This window comes from Rhinolophus ferrumequinum, chromosome 16 (assembly GCF_004115265.2).
Source record: "Rhinolophus ferrumequinum isolate MPI-CBG mRhiFer1 chromosome 16, mRhiFer1_v1.p, whole genome shotgun sequence".
NCBI lineage: Eukaryota > Metazoa > Chordata > Mammalia > Chiroptera > Rhinolophidae > Rhinolophus > Rhinolophus ferrumequinum.
This window is the reverse complement of record NC_046299.1, coordinates 59,617,469-59,634,445: the sequence shown is the minus strand read 5'-3', so window position 1 is coordinate 59,634,445 and position 16,977 is coordinate 59,617,469. Positions and strand designations below refer to the sequence as shown.

Here is a 16,977-nt window from a genome sequence, read left to right as displayed (position 1 = left end):
TAATCTGCTGAAAAGATATTTATTACCCACCCCCCCCATAGAAACTTTGATGGTGAACTCTTAAAACTTTCCTGAAATTCTATCACTATTTCAATTCAGCATTATATTAGAGGTCCTAACCAGTGCAATAAAGGCGAGGGTGGGGGAATGGAGAATTTGCAAATGGTATGATTGTATAGTACATATAGAAATTCCGAAAACATCTACAGCAAAGTATTAGACTAATAAGTGAATTTACCAAGGTCACTGGAAAAACAGGTCAAAATACAAAAGTCAAGCATATTTGTATATACAATAAAAACTTTTGAAATATTTAAAAGTGGTACCATCTATAACAACAAAATCAAATGCCTAAAATAAAGAAAATACATATGAAATTTTACAGAAAAGTACAAAGTATTAGCAAGAAATATTTCTAAAGCCCCAAAGGAACTACAATATTCATAAATTTGAAGACTCACCATATTAACTAAAATTTCCCCAAATTGTTCAATAAATTCAATGCAATTCCATTCAAAACTCTCTGCGGGTTTTTTGCAGAAACTGACAAGTTCATCCTAATATTTAAATAAATTTAAAAAGGCAAACTAATCTTGGAAAAGAATTTATTTTAAAGCTACAGTAATTAAAACAGTATAGCAATGACACAAGGATAAAAAATGAGACCAATGAACTAAAAGAGAGTCAAGAAATACAAATAGTCATGAATTTATAATAAAAATAACCCTGCAGTAGAGTGGGGGAAATAACAACTTTCCAAAACAGAAAAAAAACTGATCTTGACCTCTACCTTATACCATGCACAGAAATAATTTCCAGATGGCTTTGTAGCTCTAAGTGTGAAAGGTAAAAAACAAGTCTTTTAGACGAAAAAACACTGGAATATACATCATCATGACTTTAAGGTAAACAAAAATTTCCGTTTAAAAAAATACTAACAATAAAGAATAAAATGGTAAATTGGACTGTATTAAAATTATTAACTTCAACAAAAGACATTAAGAGATTTAAAAAGCAACTCATATATATTATACACATATATAAACACAAGTATGTATATATGCATGTGTGTGACACACATAAACACACACATAGGCATACCTCATTTTATTGTACTTCACAAATGTTGCATTTTTTTTTTTTTACAAATTGAAGGCAAGACGCCCCCCACCAGCAAACAGATTAGAACTTGCTTCATTGCGGTGGTCTGGAACCTAACCTGCAATATCTCCCAGGTATGCCTTATATGAAAGATTTATATCCAAAATATATGAAAGATTTTTACAACCAGTAAGGTAAAAACAAAACAAAACAACAACAACAAAAACCAACATATAGCCCAATAGAAGGCACATCACAAAAGAAAATACCCTAATGGCAAATAAATATGTGAAGGTGTTCAACGTGTAATTATCACAAAACACAAGTCCAAAATCTCCATGCAATACTACACTATACTCCCACCAGAATAGCAAAAATGCAACAGGTAACACCAAGCGTTGACTAGAAAGTGGAATTTCTGGAATACTCATTTACTAACAGTGAATGTAAACTAGTACAACCACTTGGAAAACTGACAGCATCTGAATCTATGCATAAGTATACTCTATCATCCAGGTATTACCCTCATACATATTTTACCAATAGAAATGCATAAATGTTCACCAAAAAACCTGTAGCAAAATTGGAAACAACCTAAATGCCCATCAATAATAGGATAAGTTGTAGTACATTCACACAAAGGAATGTTATATAACAAAAAATTAAACTACAACCAACAAATACATAATACTGATTCAAAGAAGCCAGACATGAAATAGACATGTTTATTACTTTACTTATATGGAATTCAAGAATAGGCAAAACCAATCTACAGTGATAGAAATCAGCATAGTGGTTGTGCCTCTGGTGGGGGTTGAGAGAATGACTAAAAAGCACAGGAAACATGTGGATATAAACAAGTATATACACACTTTCAAAATTCCTTGTGCTATCTGCAAAAGATTTGAGCATTTTATTGTAAGTAAATTATATTCTAACAAAAAAAAATATATAGCTTAGATTCCAGACCAGTGCTATGCAAATAAGTCAGTGGACAAAGTGTTGTCAGGGTCCATGACAGGATAAGTAGCTTATACCACAATGGATACCAACACACTGCTTTCCTCAAAGAGAAAGTCTTACTATGAGAGCAGTGCCCACTGAACTAGATAGTGGGTTGAACTAAACTGTGTTAGTAGTCATACAGTTGACTGACATTCCAGTAAAAGCTCCTTGCCTTGACCTGGACTGGAATGGGCACTGTTGTAAAGAACCACCATGGTGGTGTTTTGGTTTTGTTTTGTTTTTGGGAGGATGGAGGGACACAGGATGAGAAAGGCCTTTGGTGAGAAGTAATGGAGAGACCAAGAAAAATGAGAACACATTAAAGTTCTTTTTGGGTTCAGTTAAAGACATCTATTTAAACTACTTTAGAAGAAAAGGAGAAAGAAAAGAATAAGTGAGATCATTTAAATAAAAATAAGTTGGCAGAATGAAGTCCAAGTGTGTCAACAAATGCAAACAGAACTGGACTAAACTCACCGGTTAAAAGAAAAAGACAGATTTTATTTTTAAAAAATAATAACCTATTTCCTATGTATCAACAAGTTTGACAATAAAAGGACAATACATATAAATAAAACTGGTAAAATATACTGATAATGGGAAAAAAAGAGGCCTTGCGACAAAAAGTAAATGAGGAACAGAGAACATCACCAACTTAAGTCCAATTCACCACGAAAACAATTCCAAACAGGCACACACCTAACTAAAAAAACCTTAAAATATAAAAAGCAAGAAACTGATAGAATTTCAGAGCAAAAATGTAAATTCACTACCAGTATACTAACACACGCTTTTCAATTTTGCCATCATCAATTCTCCCTCCTTTCTCACACTGTCTTCCTCTTAGATCAGGAGATCTAAGATCTTAACAACTAATGGTCAATCCAGGTGCATTCTGAACTCTTAGAAGCTATTTTGTCATTAAGTTATAGAAAAAGTGAACTGACGATGGTGAATCTTCAGAAAAATGTCACATAAAGTGGCTTGTTGCTGCCATCTTCTGGCCACAATGGTAATTTCCACTTCAATCATATTTGCTTTAAAAAGTCCTCGCACCAGTAATAAGAAAGCACATAAAACTAAACTTTTTTAGTCAATCTCTCTTAGCTTCCTTTATTTAACGGGATAGAAATATTCTCTCTAAATTAAATGTGTGCCTTTTCTGTGTGTGTGCAGCTTAACAAGCCTCTGGTAACAATGTTTATTTTTTCCAAGTGATAGATTTATCTGACTGTAGAAAATTACATTACCTGATATCCACTTGGAATTTAATATATCCACAAAGACTACCAATTTCCCCATATACATACTGGAAAATCATATTTTATACATTGAGTATGTACAATGAATCACTTTAAACACACCAACTACGCTTTACTCATATGCATGTCATTCCCATTACTTGTAAAGTGTCTTAAAATATACATACATAAATGTATGGTAGGTCTTCTAGTGCTCACCCATATCTGGTTCCCTTGCCTTCCAGGTACACCGGAAAATTACACTTCCAGCTTCCTGCCTGCTTAGTAGACAAAATTAGTTTGGGTCGACAGGTTGCATGTGAAAGTGCCAAGTGCCATCTGCAGGCCAAAGATAGTAATTGCATGTGTTGAGACCCTCGGGCACTTTCTTCAGTGACAAGGCCTCAAAAAGGAGATGATAAAGCCCCAAGGTTAAAATAGCTTAGAATACTGAAGGCAGTTGTCCATACCTACAACAAACTCTGTAAGAGTACAAAATAAATTGTTATTGTGTTAAGCCCTTGAGTATTGGCATTTAAATGTTACCTCAGCATAGCCTAGTCCAGGGTTTCTCAACAGCAGAACTACTGACAGCCTGGGCTGGATATTTCTTTGCTGTGGGTGCTATCTTGTGCATTGTAGGGCATTAGGCAACATTCCTGGTGTCTATTCACTATTTGCAGTAGCACCCCTCAAGTGACAACGAAAAGTGTCTCTTGACATTGCCTTTCCCCCATTTTGAGAACCACTAGCCTAGCTTAACCTGAAGAATATAGTATGTCTATAATACGCATGTACGTACTGCAAATGAGCGTGAAAGTATATTTAACTCAAGTGTCATGTGATACAAATATATGCTTTATTATGTATTAAGATCAGATGTTTTGTAAGCCCTGGATAGGAATTAATTTTCATTTCTCAAACTAGGAGAGCTCACTCAGTAACTTAAACATAATGCAATCAGTATCTCAAGTCTCTCTACAGTAAGATAAACAAACCTTTCCAAAAGGGTATAGAAATCCATACATACTATGCTGTTCATTTCGGACGACTCATAGCTCCCAACTGGGTGGACATTTCCAATGGGCTCCAAGCCCTCTTCATCCCACATGTATGTTCCATCAGAGCTATCAGATGGAGAGAGTTCAAATGAAGAACCAGCTCTGTAGTCTGTATCTGGTGAAATCAAGTTATTCCCAGAAGTATGTTTTGTGCATTCACTCCCGTCTTCAATTGGTTTTTCAAAGAGAGAGAAAAATAAACAGTTATTAATTCACAAAAATATAATTATTTCTCAGGTTCTGAAATATAATTTGTATTTTTATAAATATTACAAAATAATTTGATTTAGCAAAAAAGCGTTAATTAACTATAGCATTTTCTAACTCCTAAACAATAAAAAAATCAAGAGGTAAAAATCTTAAAAATAACATACAGAAATGTTTCCCAACAGACATAAAGAAAATGTATTGAGCCATCTTTCACTTCTACAACATTTCTAGAAATATAAATAAAGCCTAATATTCTTTTAATCTTTCCTAAGATATTTACATTTCAGTACCGGCCTGGAATCCCCTCACTCCTGCATATCATTTAATCTCAAAGTTGCCTCCTTGTAAGGAAAACGGTTGTCCTGGCAGTCCCTACTCACCAGACCTCAGAGTCAGGGTGTACGCTCTGCACATCTCTAGGCCTGGCCTGGTCCCCTCACCAGACCACATGCCTCTACCCGGGCCCTTCAGCTTGTCCTTTTTTCAGCCTATGTGGGCATATGGATAAAATTTTCTCTGGCTGTTAGTGCAGGATAACCAAGTATAAGAGGGAATATTTAACATGTGCTATTTTATTTTCCTCAATTAAAAAAATGAAAGCTCCTCTGAAAGTATTAACTAGAAAGTTTGCTAAACAAGAAATCTAAGTCTTCCTTTAAAAAAATGAAAATATCCTAGGATAAAAAAAATTCATTACATTAGATATAACATATACTAACTCATTTATCCTTTGGTACAGCTTTCCTCTTAACAAATAACAAAGATCTACTGCCCTAAGGGAAGAGATGGCTTAAAATGGCATGCCATTGGTTGGGGAAAGTGGGGAAAAAAATTTCTTTTGAAGCAAGTAGGATTATGACAGTCAAAGGAGAAAAAAGGTAAGATACCCTAGAAGAATATTTTATAATTGATGTTGTTTTAGATAAAGTGAAAAAGAGAACAGGGAACAAAAGTTACAAGGAAGATAAATGTTACCCCACTCCAATTTTATCTAGATCCATCCCTCCACGGAATTGATAGTATCTTAGAATTCATCAGAATATAACCCTAAATGTAAATTCAGTCGTATTATCTAGGAGAAAACAAAGTTAAGGATTTTAATATTTACCAGAGACACTTATATCTATCCACTCATCAGTTTTACTGAAGGATTTTTCATTTTCCTTGGCTGAATCAAATATATCCTTTGGTGGCACATTTTCCTGCTTTTCTTCGAGAGAAATTTCCTCTGGAGTTATTCTAGTTCTGTTGGAGTCTTCTATATCTATAAAATCATCGCTGAAGTCTTCACTTAAATCATTCTTATCAGAAGATGACAAAGAAGACAAGGAAATATCATCCACATCATCACTCAGGTATCTAATTTTAGCATCATGTTTCATAGTTTGGTCATTTTCTGTTCTATAATTATCATTTTCGGTTAGTTCTTGGTCCTTATCAGTAGCTCTGTCCTTAGCCAAAAGTGCAGCATCTTCCTCTACACATGTGCCAGCAGGTGAATTTTTCTTACCATCAACTGTGATAGTCCCAGAAAATGGAGATCGGCTAGATTTCAGTAGAGAGGGATGAACCATCCTATAACCCAAAGTGGAAGTCACACCTGGGCCATTTGATAAAGCCAACTTCTTTCCACCAGCAGCATAAGGCCTACTAAATCCATACCCCAAATGTTCATTCCCATTGAGTACTTCTGACTGCCGGGAATTTCTCGTGAGCATACTTGACCTCAGAGGCACTCTCATGGGTAGCTGTTGGTTCTGATAAGGCTTAATAAGATCTGCAGCTCTATTGAAGGAATGTGATCTGGTTATAGATGAAGGTGGAAGGAATGAATTCTGAATGGAATGTGAAAAACTCTGTGACCTTACCATTTTTTCACAAGTAAGAGATTTAATATTGTCTAGGGATTGTGCTAAGCTTTCTCCAGAACTGCTTCTGGTTGCACAGGAGTTTGCTCTAGGCCTTTGTATGCTACCAGCTGATCGATTTCCATAAAATCCATTCAACTGCGATTTTGGAGCATTGACTGAAGAATATGAAGTCCTTGCTAATAATGTACCTTTGGTGAATTTGCCCAAATTAGATGGTCCAGACAAAGGCTTTTGTTTTAACACCTCTGTAGATGACACAAACATAGTGGATGGCTTTGCTAACTTTGATGTGAATAAAGAAACACTTTTTAAACCACCCTTTATCCCATTTTTATCAAACATTCCTTGAGTACATGCATGTTTTTCGGAATCAGTTACTTGGCCATGTGAACTCTGAGTATCATTAGGCTCTTCCACACTTTGTGCACTAAGCTGGTATTTAGTTGCCGTTCTCCAATTGAATGAATGGGATGGTGGACAATCAGTGCCATTATTTTTGATGTAACTTTTGAGGTGGCTTCTCTTGGAAGTTCCCAATAAATTAACAGGTGTCCCATTTGGCATTGGCTGCAGTGTACTTCTTACAGATTTTGTTCCATACTTTGGCAACTTAGAACCCAAAAATGTCTTGATTTGTGTTTTTTCTTCCATGAGCTATAAGGTGCATTTGTTCTTAAAATTTGACAGAATCTGAGGAGACAAAAAAGTAGATTAAACATTCCTAAATAAGGATAATTGCATAGATTATTACATAATGTGAATGTGTATTCTCATACAATTAAATGCAACAAAGCCCAAAAGCTACTCATGATTCCTATAGAACTATTAATAAATATTGAATATACTAACTAAATTAACAACTTTATGTTAAAAGAAAGTAAAGAACATTTTTATAAACACTTTTATAAAATTGGGCTATGCATCATGATCCATAAATAATAAATTTAGAGTAACAAAGACTGTATAATAAGAAAAAACAAAAAAAATCTTCTATAGCACATCTTCCAATTTCCAATCCAAATTAGTTTTTCACTTTGGGTAATATTATCTCCTTTAAAAATATAAACACGTGATTTAGGGTTTTTTAAAAAGCATACATATAAAAACTAGAATGCATTTTTAAAGTTTCATTATTAAAATCATGGGAAGAACATAGGTAAAGAATACAATCACACCAAAAAAAGTCTGCTGGCATTAAGGGCTGAGATATCAGTTGTAATTTTAAGCAACAATCTCAAAAGAATTTCCATCCAGTAATATAAACAGACACTACAGTCAATGCCAGGGTGAGAAGTATAATGATTTAAATAAGTTGTACAGTCCATTAATCTCAACCTCTCAAATTTATTTTAAAGGTAATATGAAACAACAAACACAAAAAGGTTCAATGTGTACACAAGAGCATGAAACTTGAAACGACTGTCCTATACTTGAGTAACCATTTAATAAATTATGACATGTCATATGATGAGACTGCAAAGATGAGATAGAAATATTAAAATGTTTATCCTAACATTAACAGAAATATAATATGGTCACTATATATTCACTGTGATTATATAAAAAAAATCTATAAAAGCACACACAGAGCAAAATGCAAATAAAAGAAAAATATGTGCCTTGGGGTTGATTTTTTTAAATCATGTATCTTACGACACTATCTTTAATTTGTTGGTTTTATTTTTTAATTTAAAAAATTGATTCCAAGTCATCCCTGACCTTAAGAACTAAAGAGTTTCTAGAGCACATATGTGTTATTAATTATGTCAAAGTAATACTTAGGAAATCATACTTTCAAGTATAGATGGTGAGGTAAAGCAGAATTACAGAACTTCCTGTCCCCAATAACTAGTAAGTGGGAAAGTATATACCTATATGTACGTAGGTATGATTTTTTTAGCCAAAAACCCACCAACTGCAGTCAAACAAGAAACTGTTTAAACTAAGAACCTCTAAACTTTAAAAAGTGGTGGCGAACAAGATTCTGTACAGTATGGTCCGGCTCCTAGCCTGATTACACTGCCTGAGAGCAGTAATGAGAAAAATAGGTGAGTTTATAAAAATGGAATATTTTAATGAATATCCATCCTCCAGTTTGGACAGAACAATCCAATTTGGCATGACCTAGAAAAGTCCAGGAAAATATCTTCAGGACAGAAGGTTTTAAACCTCAGCTGAGGCAGAGTAGCCTCAAAACCTGTTGATTTCCTAGGCACTATTCTGAGTTGAGGGAAGGGTCTAAGCCCCTTGAAATATACTCAACCCTCAGCGGGATGGAGTGAGGATGGTACAGGACACTTGACAGAATCTAAGGAGACAGGAGAACCTGAGGCCCTGGAAAAGCTCTCCGCCAACACCATCCTCCAGCAAGAGAAGCAGACAGAGAATAACACACACGCTCAAAAGGTGTATTCAGGGGGACCAAGTAAAAGAAGGAAACAAAGTCACAGCTAAGGCGAGAAAGGCTTGGGGAATTCACTCATGTTATATCAGGGCAAAGAAAAAGTCTTGATCTAGCTATCCAAGTCTTTACCTAGCAAGATAAAAAGAAATGGCCATTCAACTGTATAAACAAGGGGGTGAAAGCGGAGAAACAAATAATGACTATAGCATGCAAAACAAAGGAAGAATCCAGTCTGAAAGAAAACATAGAAAGGAAAATAAGGAAACCGCCATTGAGTTCTTTATAACAGAGAACAATATAATAAAAACATACATTTAATAAAACAAAAACTCAAAGATGAAAAAAAAAAACAGGTACATTGAAAGTTATAGAGCTAAGGAAATCAATTCAGAACAATGGATTTGAAAAAAGCAAAAGCAAAAAGAAAACAAAAAAACAAAGAATGAAAATCAAACTAATGCCAAGGACAAAAATTTTAAGATAACCTGAGTAGTGAGGAGAATAACAGGCAAAGATATCAAAGCAATTAGATAGAAGATGTAGGACAGATTGAACAGAAAGATTAGTATCCCTGAAGCAGAATAACTAAACAAACTGAAGAAAAAACAGACAGACATAATAGAAAATATCCCTAAAATAAAGAAAAAACTCTACAGAAGGAAAAAAGAAAAACTAAACTATAGATCCAAATACATATCTGGATCCAAATACATATTTTGATAAAATACCAAAAACAAAACAAAAAAAACTCTCCAGGAATACAGGCAGAAAAAAAATCACTTTGTAAAGAAAATTTCATGACTCTGGAATAAGCAAAAGAGATTACAGGATATCCTTCCAATGAAACGCTGGCGCCTCTAGGAATAATTTAATCCTACAGGAATTATCATTGGGCTATTTTACAAATCTGTAAAGACATAGGTTAACATGCAGAAAACTAAAGGTAATGCAAACAATTCTTTTCTATAGACAAGCAAATAAATTCTGTCCAGTTCAATTGACTTCCCTCCACCACTGTGGAAGAAGCCAGTTTTACATCCATTTGCAAATTCACTTTAATATCCCTGATCTATAAATGTATCTGTTCTTTGCACTCTCCTTTGAACCAGCTATAACATCTCTCTGACTGCCTTGTTAATAATGAGGTAAATAACATCTTCATCATTTGATATCTGAATGGGAGTCACGATCTGATTCTCTTCCAAAATTTATTCTTTAGCAGTTTTGGAGATTCCACCAAGATACCCAGGGGATCCGCCTGACAGAGGTGGGTAACTTCTTTGCCACAGTGGAACATCTCACAGGCAGCTTACACCCAAACATCTCTCTTCTTGTCTTCCAGAAGTGAATCAAGAGTAGCTAGCAATGGAACTTTGCAGATAACTCTATCTTTCTATTTTAACTTCCCTCTCTTACAATTTTGTTCTGTTTTTATTTTTAGTTTATTTATGGTCAATAAGTGATTCCCCATTAACGATAACAATGATTGAGAATTTGATTTTATAGACTGCTATTTAGTGATCTCTGTAAACAAACTAATGGTTTACACAGATCTATTTTGTGTTGGGTGAGAGAAAATGGAGACTGATTCACTAGTCACTTATTTGTTCATTTATCTCTTTTGTTTACCTATTTTGAGCTCAAATCAATTTAGAATGTCATGCCAACAGGAAGGAGAATTGCTCCTTGGTATTTGGACAGGTCAAGTTTTGTGTTTCTGTGTTTTAACTCTGTAGCCATGGCTAAAATTATAGAATTGGAAACAATAAACTCGCTCAGTGTCTGTAGGGCTATGTGTCTATAATTCAGAAAGGTCTATATCTTTTATTGTGAGTACATAATGCTTTCCTATCTCCACGGGGTACCAATAAATTGTATTATAAAGTCTCTTAAAGCAACTCTGTTCTGATAGGTTTATAAATATGCACTTATATAAAGTGAATATTACCAAAACTGCCAGAAAATAAGTAAATTGATCTTTTAAATATGTTTAATGTGTTATACTTTTAAAAGTTATTCTTACAGAAATTAACTGAAAAAGATTTCAAGAACCAAGTTCACATAATTAAGGTAAATGTCTGGAAAACAAAACTAGTTTAATAAAATGGGTTTGTCTTCTGATTTTTTATTAGTGTTAAGCATACATTTTTATTCCATTTGAGTAACTTTTCTGAAAAGTATATAAACTTACTGATTAAGCCAGTATTACTCATACACAATGTTTAAGATTATGAAAATGTAAACCTCTGTTTAAATAATTATTCTGACAAACTTTTTATTTCAATAGTAATTATGTTTTACAGCTTGTCAGCTTACAGATAATTTCCAAGAACTTTAAAGGTAACTTGGACTAACATTAAGTTGAATTAATTGATAATCACTGGCTCACTAGATCATTTCTTCGTAACAGAGAATACTAAAACATTGATAACTAAGCATAATTTCAAGTTTATGTTTTGCTTCTTGTGTATGCTACAGAAAGACTGTATTTTGGGGACATAAATGAACAACATATGTTCATTTTTGCTACCTTGAGAAACTGTACACTGGGTCCCATTTTTATAAAAGTAACGAGAGAGATAGAAATCACATAAAGATATGTGTGTACATATATTTAAATACAACAAACTGTTATAGTGGTTACCATTAGAGAAGTGAGAATTAGGTGAAGGGAAGACTTCTTTTTACCTTTAAATCATTATTTTTAAATATGTAAATATGCCCGTATTTTTTTCCATTTAAAAAGTTTTAACTACAAAAAAAATGCATTTTAAAATAACCATTTATTCAATACCAAAACAAGACTCTTAAACAGTTCAATCTCACCCAAAAAAACTATTATTTAAAATTAAGTTTAATATTATATAAAATATATTTAAAAGACATAAAATTAAAGTAAATTCGGATAGAAAACAAAAAGGATTTTTTTTTATTTGACAGATATTACTTCTTTGTAAATTACCATTTCAAGTTCTCCAGACCTTAACCTCAACTTACGAGTGTTTCACTTACCAATTCTGTCTTAAAAATTGATTCTAAATTCACTATTTCCATTCCACAATTCTACTTGTTACCCTCATCATCTCTTTACGTATTACTACAAAGGCTTCCACATTATCAAGACTCTATCTCACGTCTATTCAAATTGGCAACAGTTATTCTCTTAAAGGACAGATCTAATCATGTCATTTTACTGATTAAAAACCATGTGTGGCCCAAGAACAACAAAACAAAACCCAAAACCCATTGTACAGAGATCAAGCTTCTCTCCTTGGTTCTATATCCTATCTTTGCAGTACTATGCCTGCAAGCCAAGATGCACTGTTTATCATTCCCCAAAATCCATCCTGTATTTTCTACTCTCTATACTTTTGCTAAAGTTAAGACCACCTTAAAGGTCCTACCCTCAAGGTCCACAATCCCTACACCCACAAACCTTCCCAGTTAAAATTAACCTAGCATCCTTCTCTATTTCCTTCACACCAATACTACAGCTGAGTCTGTATTACAATTCTGTGCATGTCCATAAGGCCCATAAGCCTGCTGAGAGCATAAACTGAGTCCTGTGCACTTTGGGGCCTGCTCACAGGACCACAAATCTGATAGAGCCTCAACTTCTAAGTAAATGCATAATCTCTTAGTGCAAATTAATTTCATAAATAGTAAGTCAAGACTGAAAAATAACTGTTTTGTGGTCCTATGATTCACTGGTAGTATACATGCCATGGGCAATGTGTTGACAAAGATTCTGAAGTCAAATGTAGATTACATTATGAAGTATCATGATCAAACAGGAATATCTGCCATGAGCAGAAAAAGGGACAGTGGCAAAATCCATGCCAGATAACTGCCATTCCATTTTTGATTAACGGTCTGTACCACGAAACACACTCCCACACCTACAAATATTTCAGGACTGCCATAAGGAAACTGGTAATGATATTATTAGATGTAAAGGCCATTTTGCAAATAACACACATTAAAGATTCTGTCCTCCGGTGAGTCAGTCTGTGAGTCAGAAAGGCTCTGACATGCCCTGACTGTCACAAGTAGTCCGAGGACAGAACATTCTGTTCTTTCACTCCTCTGTGCCTCTATTTTACTGTCTAAAATGAGGGTAATGTATGTTGTCTCCCAAGATCATCTAAAGTATTAATAACTTAGAGGCACAAGGTAACACCACAAGAAAAGACATACTGTTACTACAAAGTGTCTGGGGTGCTACCACTTGGAAAAATTAAAAAGATTAGAGTCTGAATGCACTATTTCCTACCAAGAATATTTATTGATTTCTAAAGGCACAAATAATTGCAACGTAAGTGATATCAAACATCTTGGACTATGGTCTGAAATCTAAGCTAATCTGAAGGCTCAGCTGTAAAATTCCATATCTGCTTCTATTATGAATCTTGTCACTTCATTTACTGATGAGCTACCTTCTGTCTAAATATTCATAACACTTTCTCCTACATTTACTTACAACTTTGAAATGAAATAAAGCAGACATTGTGAGTCTAGGTCATTTTAGTAGCTATTCTATCTCTGATGCACTTTACCTGATATGTCAACTGATGAATGGTAAAAAAGATGTGGTATTTATAAATAATGGACTACTACTCAGCCATCACAAAGATGAAATATTGCCATTTGTGGCAATATAGATGGATCTTGAGGGTATTATTCTAAGTGGAATAAGTCAGATGGAAAAGAACAAAAACCGTGATGTCACTCATATGTAGAATATAAAACAAAAAAGTAACCAAAGAACTAACAAAACAAAAATAAACTCATAGATTCAGACAACAGAATGGTGGTTACCAAAGGGGAAGGAGGATAAGAGAAAGCAATTTGGGTAACACAGTCAAATATATGGTAACGGAAGGAAACTAGACTTTTGGTGGTAAGCACAAAATATAGACATACTGAATTATAATGGTGTATATCTGAAATTTATGTATTAACCAATGTTACCTCAAATTTAAAAATAAAACTCTTGCTGAGCAAAAATATGTATTCATAATAATTTGAAAGAGTACATGCCAACTACAAAATCTAATGATATAATCTTCTCTGAAGTACTTCAATATTGTCTGCAAACTTTAATGTTGAACTAAGAACAATACCTGTTATAGGGCTTGGAAATGTCTGAGATTTTCAGAGCTAGATTCTGTAAGAATAATTTTTAAAAGTATAGCACATTTATAGTATTAGTATTTCACATTTGAAAGAATTTTCCAAATTACTTATAAATTCCTTTTTAAAAATAATAAATCAAAGTTGTTTGCTTTTAAAAGGAATGCACAACTGGATGAAAAAGGAAAAGAAGGAGACACTACTGAGCATTTACACAATAGGTACCATGCTTACCCCTCTATCCTTATTTAATTTTATAACAGTATAAGGTGGTAGATTTTATCCCATTTTAAATACAGAAACCAAGATTCAGAAAGGCTAAAATACTTGGCCAAAGTCATAAATTCCTAAACTGCTGAAGAAGATCCAGGTTCAAACCCACCTGATTCTAGGGTCCACGCAGACTGCCTTCCTGACAAAGGAATGAAATATTCTGGGAGGCTAACTGATGACGAGGGAAAAGTGTAAAGGGAGGGACTGGATAGCTGAGGTTAGAGAGGCATGAAGACTACCAAGAACCTAGGTATTCATTAAAGAAGTTTTGCAGAGAAACAGTAAGAGCTTTCACTTTTTCAAACTCCTTTCATATTCATAACCTTATCATCTGAGGAACCACCCACTCATATTCCTTTTTTAATTTTCAAACAGCTTTTTATAAGGTATGAATTGCCTGTATTTTAGGGACTTACATACACATTCTGACAATTAAGTTCACAAACTCATCCTAGAAAAAGTGCTACATGCCTCATTGTTGAATATCACTACGGTCACCTTCGAAGTACTCCCCGTGGGAAGCTATGCACCAACGCCAGTGCCTAGTCCATCCTTCAAAGAGATTTTGGGACCCTTTTTGGAATGGCATCAGAACTGTCATCGTATAACCCTTGATGTCCTGAATGTCATCAAAATGTCTTACTTTCAATATTTCCTTTATCTTCGGGTAAAGAAAGAAGTCATTGGGGACCAGATCAGGTGAGTAGGTTGGGTGTTCCAATACAGTTATTTGTTTACTGGCTATAAACTCCCTCACAGACAGTGCCATGTGAGCTGGTGCATTGTCGTGATGCAAGAGCCATGAATTGTTGGTGAAAAGTTCATGTCGTCTAACTTTTTCACGCAGCCTTTTCAGCACTTCCAAATAGTAAACTTGGTTAACTGTTTGTCCAGTTGGTACAAACTCATAATGAATAATCCCTCTGATATCAAAAAAAGGTTAGCAACATTGTTACAACAAGTTTGCGAACTTAACTGTCACACCTCGAGACATCAATTCACTACTGAGTCCAAGAGCAATTCACTGAACAACAGTGCTGACCAGGGCATGTCCGTCACCAGTCACTTCTTGCGACCTGCTTTCACTTTCAGGTAACTACATCTTAATTTTTTTTTATTTTTTTTTTTTACCTTGTGGTACTCAAGCATTTCCCCCATATCCCTTTTTCCCCTGTTTTTCCTGGTTTTCATTTATGGCACAAGCTGATTCAAAGGCTTGATTGCAGCAATTAGATAAGCAAAAACGATACCTTTGGCTGAAAGTAAACGTTTAAAACAGTACAACTTCATTGCAGATTCTTCATGGTTTTAAGCACACCAATCTCACAAAGCCCCACTATTTTATCAAGCTGACCTTTTTGTCCTGCAGCTACAACTTCTACTTAGACAGACAGGGATCAAAGCAATTTGTGAAAGTTAGGCTCTAAATGAATTTGTGGCTTAGGAACATTAAATAACGTTACTAAATGTAGATTCAAGGCTTATTACTTCCTGAAATTTTAATTAAGGGACAAGGACAATACTAGCAGATAAAGAGAAAGCGGAAGTGCCCCTGAATAAACCACAAAAACTCTCCCTACAAATTTTACCATTTAGTTCAGGTAAAACTCAACTGTGTGGGGCATGCAAATGACAGTAAGGTGCTGAGGGCCAGGTAAGGACCATAGGGCCCGAGCCTTCTGAGTAATGACCAAACCTAAGAACGCAGCAGTTACACTGCCTTTTAGAATAGTATATAGGCATAACAGATAATCATTTCACAAACACTGGGTGCTTGAAAAATCTTAGCATGCAATAGTTTACATTTGGGTCTATTGAGGACCTGCTGGAGTAAAGTTCCTAAATTAAACTAAATAGGCAATGAGACCTGGGTTTTGGGGGCCAAGTGTCAGGGAGAAGAGTGACTGGGTAACATTAACAGGGATGGATAATTACTAGGCTGTAAATTCACTGAGAGCACAGACGGGGTTTGATACACCAGTATACATTACCCAACCTCAAGCCTGTTCAGTATATGACAGACACACAATAAATATCCCAAAATGAAACATTTTGTTAAGATTTACATGTATGGAAAGTACAGTATCGTTCAAAAATAAATTTTAATAGTAATTTTGACACAGTAGAATACAACACAGTAAGAAGGAAAAAGAAAGAGCTAACTATTGGTTACCTGCAACAACACAGATGAATCAAGTAAGATCCCCTAAAGAAAGAACAGATACTTAAGAGTACGTAGGAAGATAAGACTTCCATTTCCACTGAGGACGCACACAGCTGCAATGAATTTCACTACTTCTTAACAACCTGAAAGAGTTAGATAATCTTCAAATTCCTAACTTTTCTTGAGCACATCAGAGAGTGACATCGTAAGGCAACCAAATAAGACAAATTCCAAAGGGAGCCAAGACCCTCCAAGGAATGACAAGGCATTTTAACATTTCCACTCTTGGCAAAGCACAAAGCAAAGAGGTGACCACCATAAGAAGGCGTGGTAAGTTAACATTTTCATGGATGCTTAAAAGTCAAATGTGGACTAACATGTTAGTTTGGAAGAGCAAGCTGTTCTCCATGGGTCTTAGGCTAGTGCTCATGGGATGCCACGAGACAGCTTCCCTCTCACTAGCACAAGCACGCAGGAGGCCGTAAGAGGATATGCTGGGGACGAGGACAAAGCC

At 34.8% G+C, this 16,977-nt stretch overlaps 1 protein-coding gene across 1 annotated transcript in view; it reads right to left on the bottom strand.

Annotated features, from left to right (window-relative positions):
- The window catches only part of CCSER2 (coiled-coil serine rich protein 2), a 164,532-nt gene that overhangs the window by 119,293 nt on the left and 28,262 nt on the right, over positions 1-16,977 (bottom strand). Inside the window, exons 2-3 of the mRNA XM_033131432.1 lie at positions 5,727-7,179; positions 4,378-4,574 (exon numbers count right to left, since the gene is read on the bottom strand). Of these exons, the coding sequence (XP_032987323.1) occupies positions 4,378-4,574; positions 5,727-7,140 (1,611 nt within the window). The 5' untranslated portion in view covers positions 7,141-7,179. The remainder of the gene's footprint in view (positions 1-4,377; positions 4,575-5,726; positions 7,180-16,977) is intronic.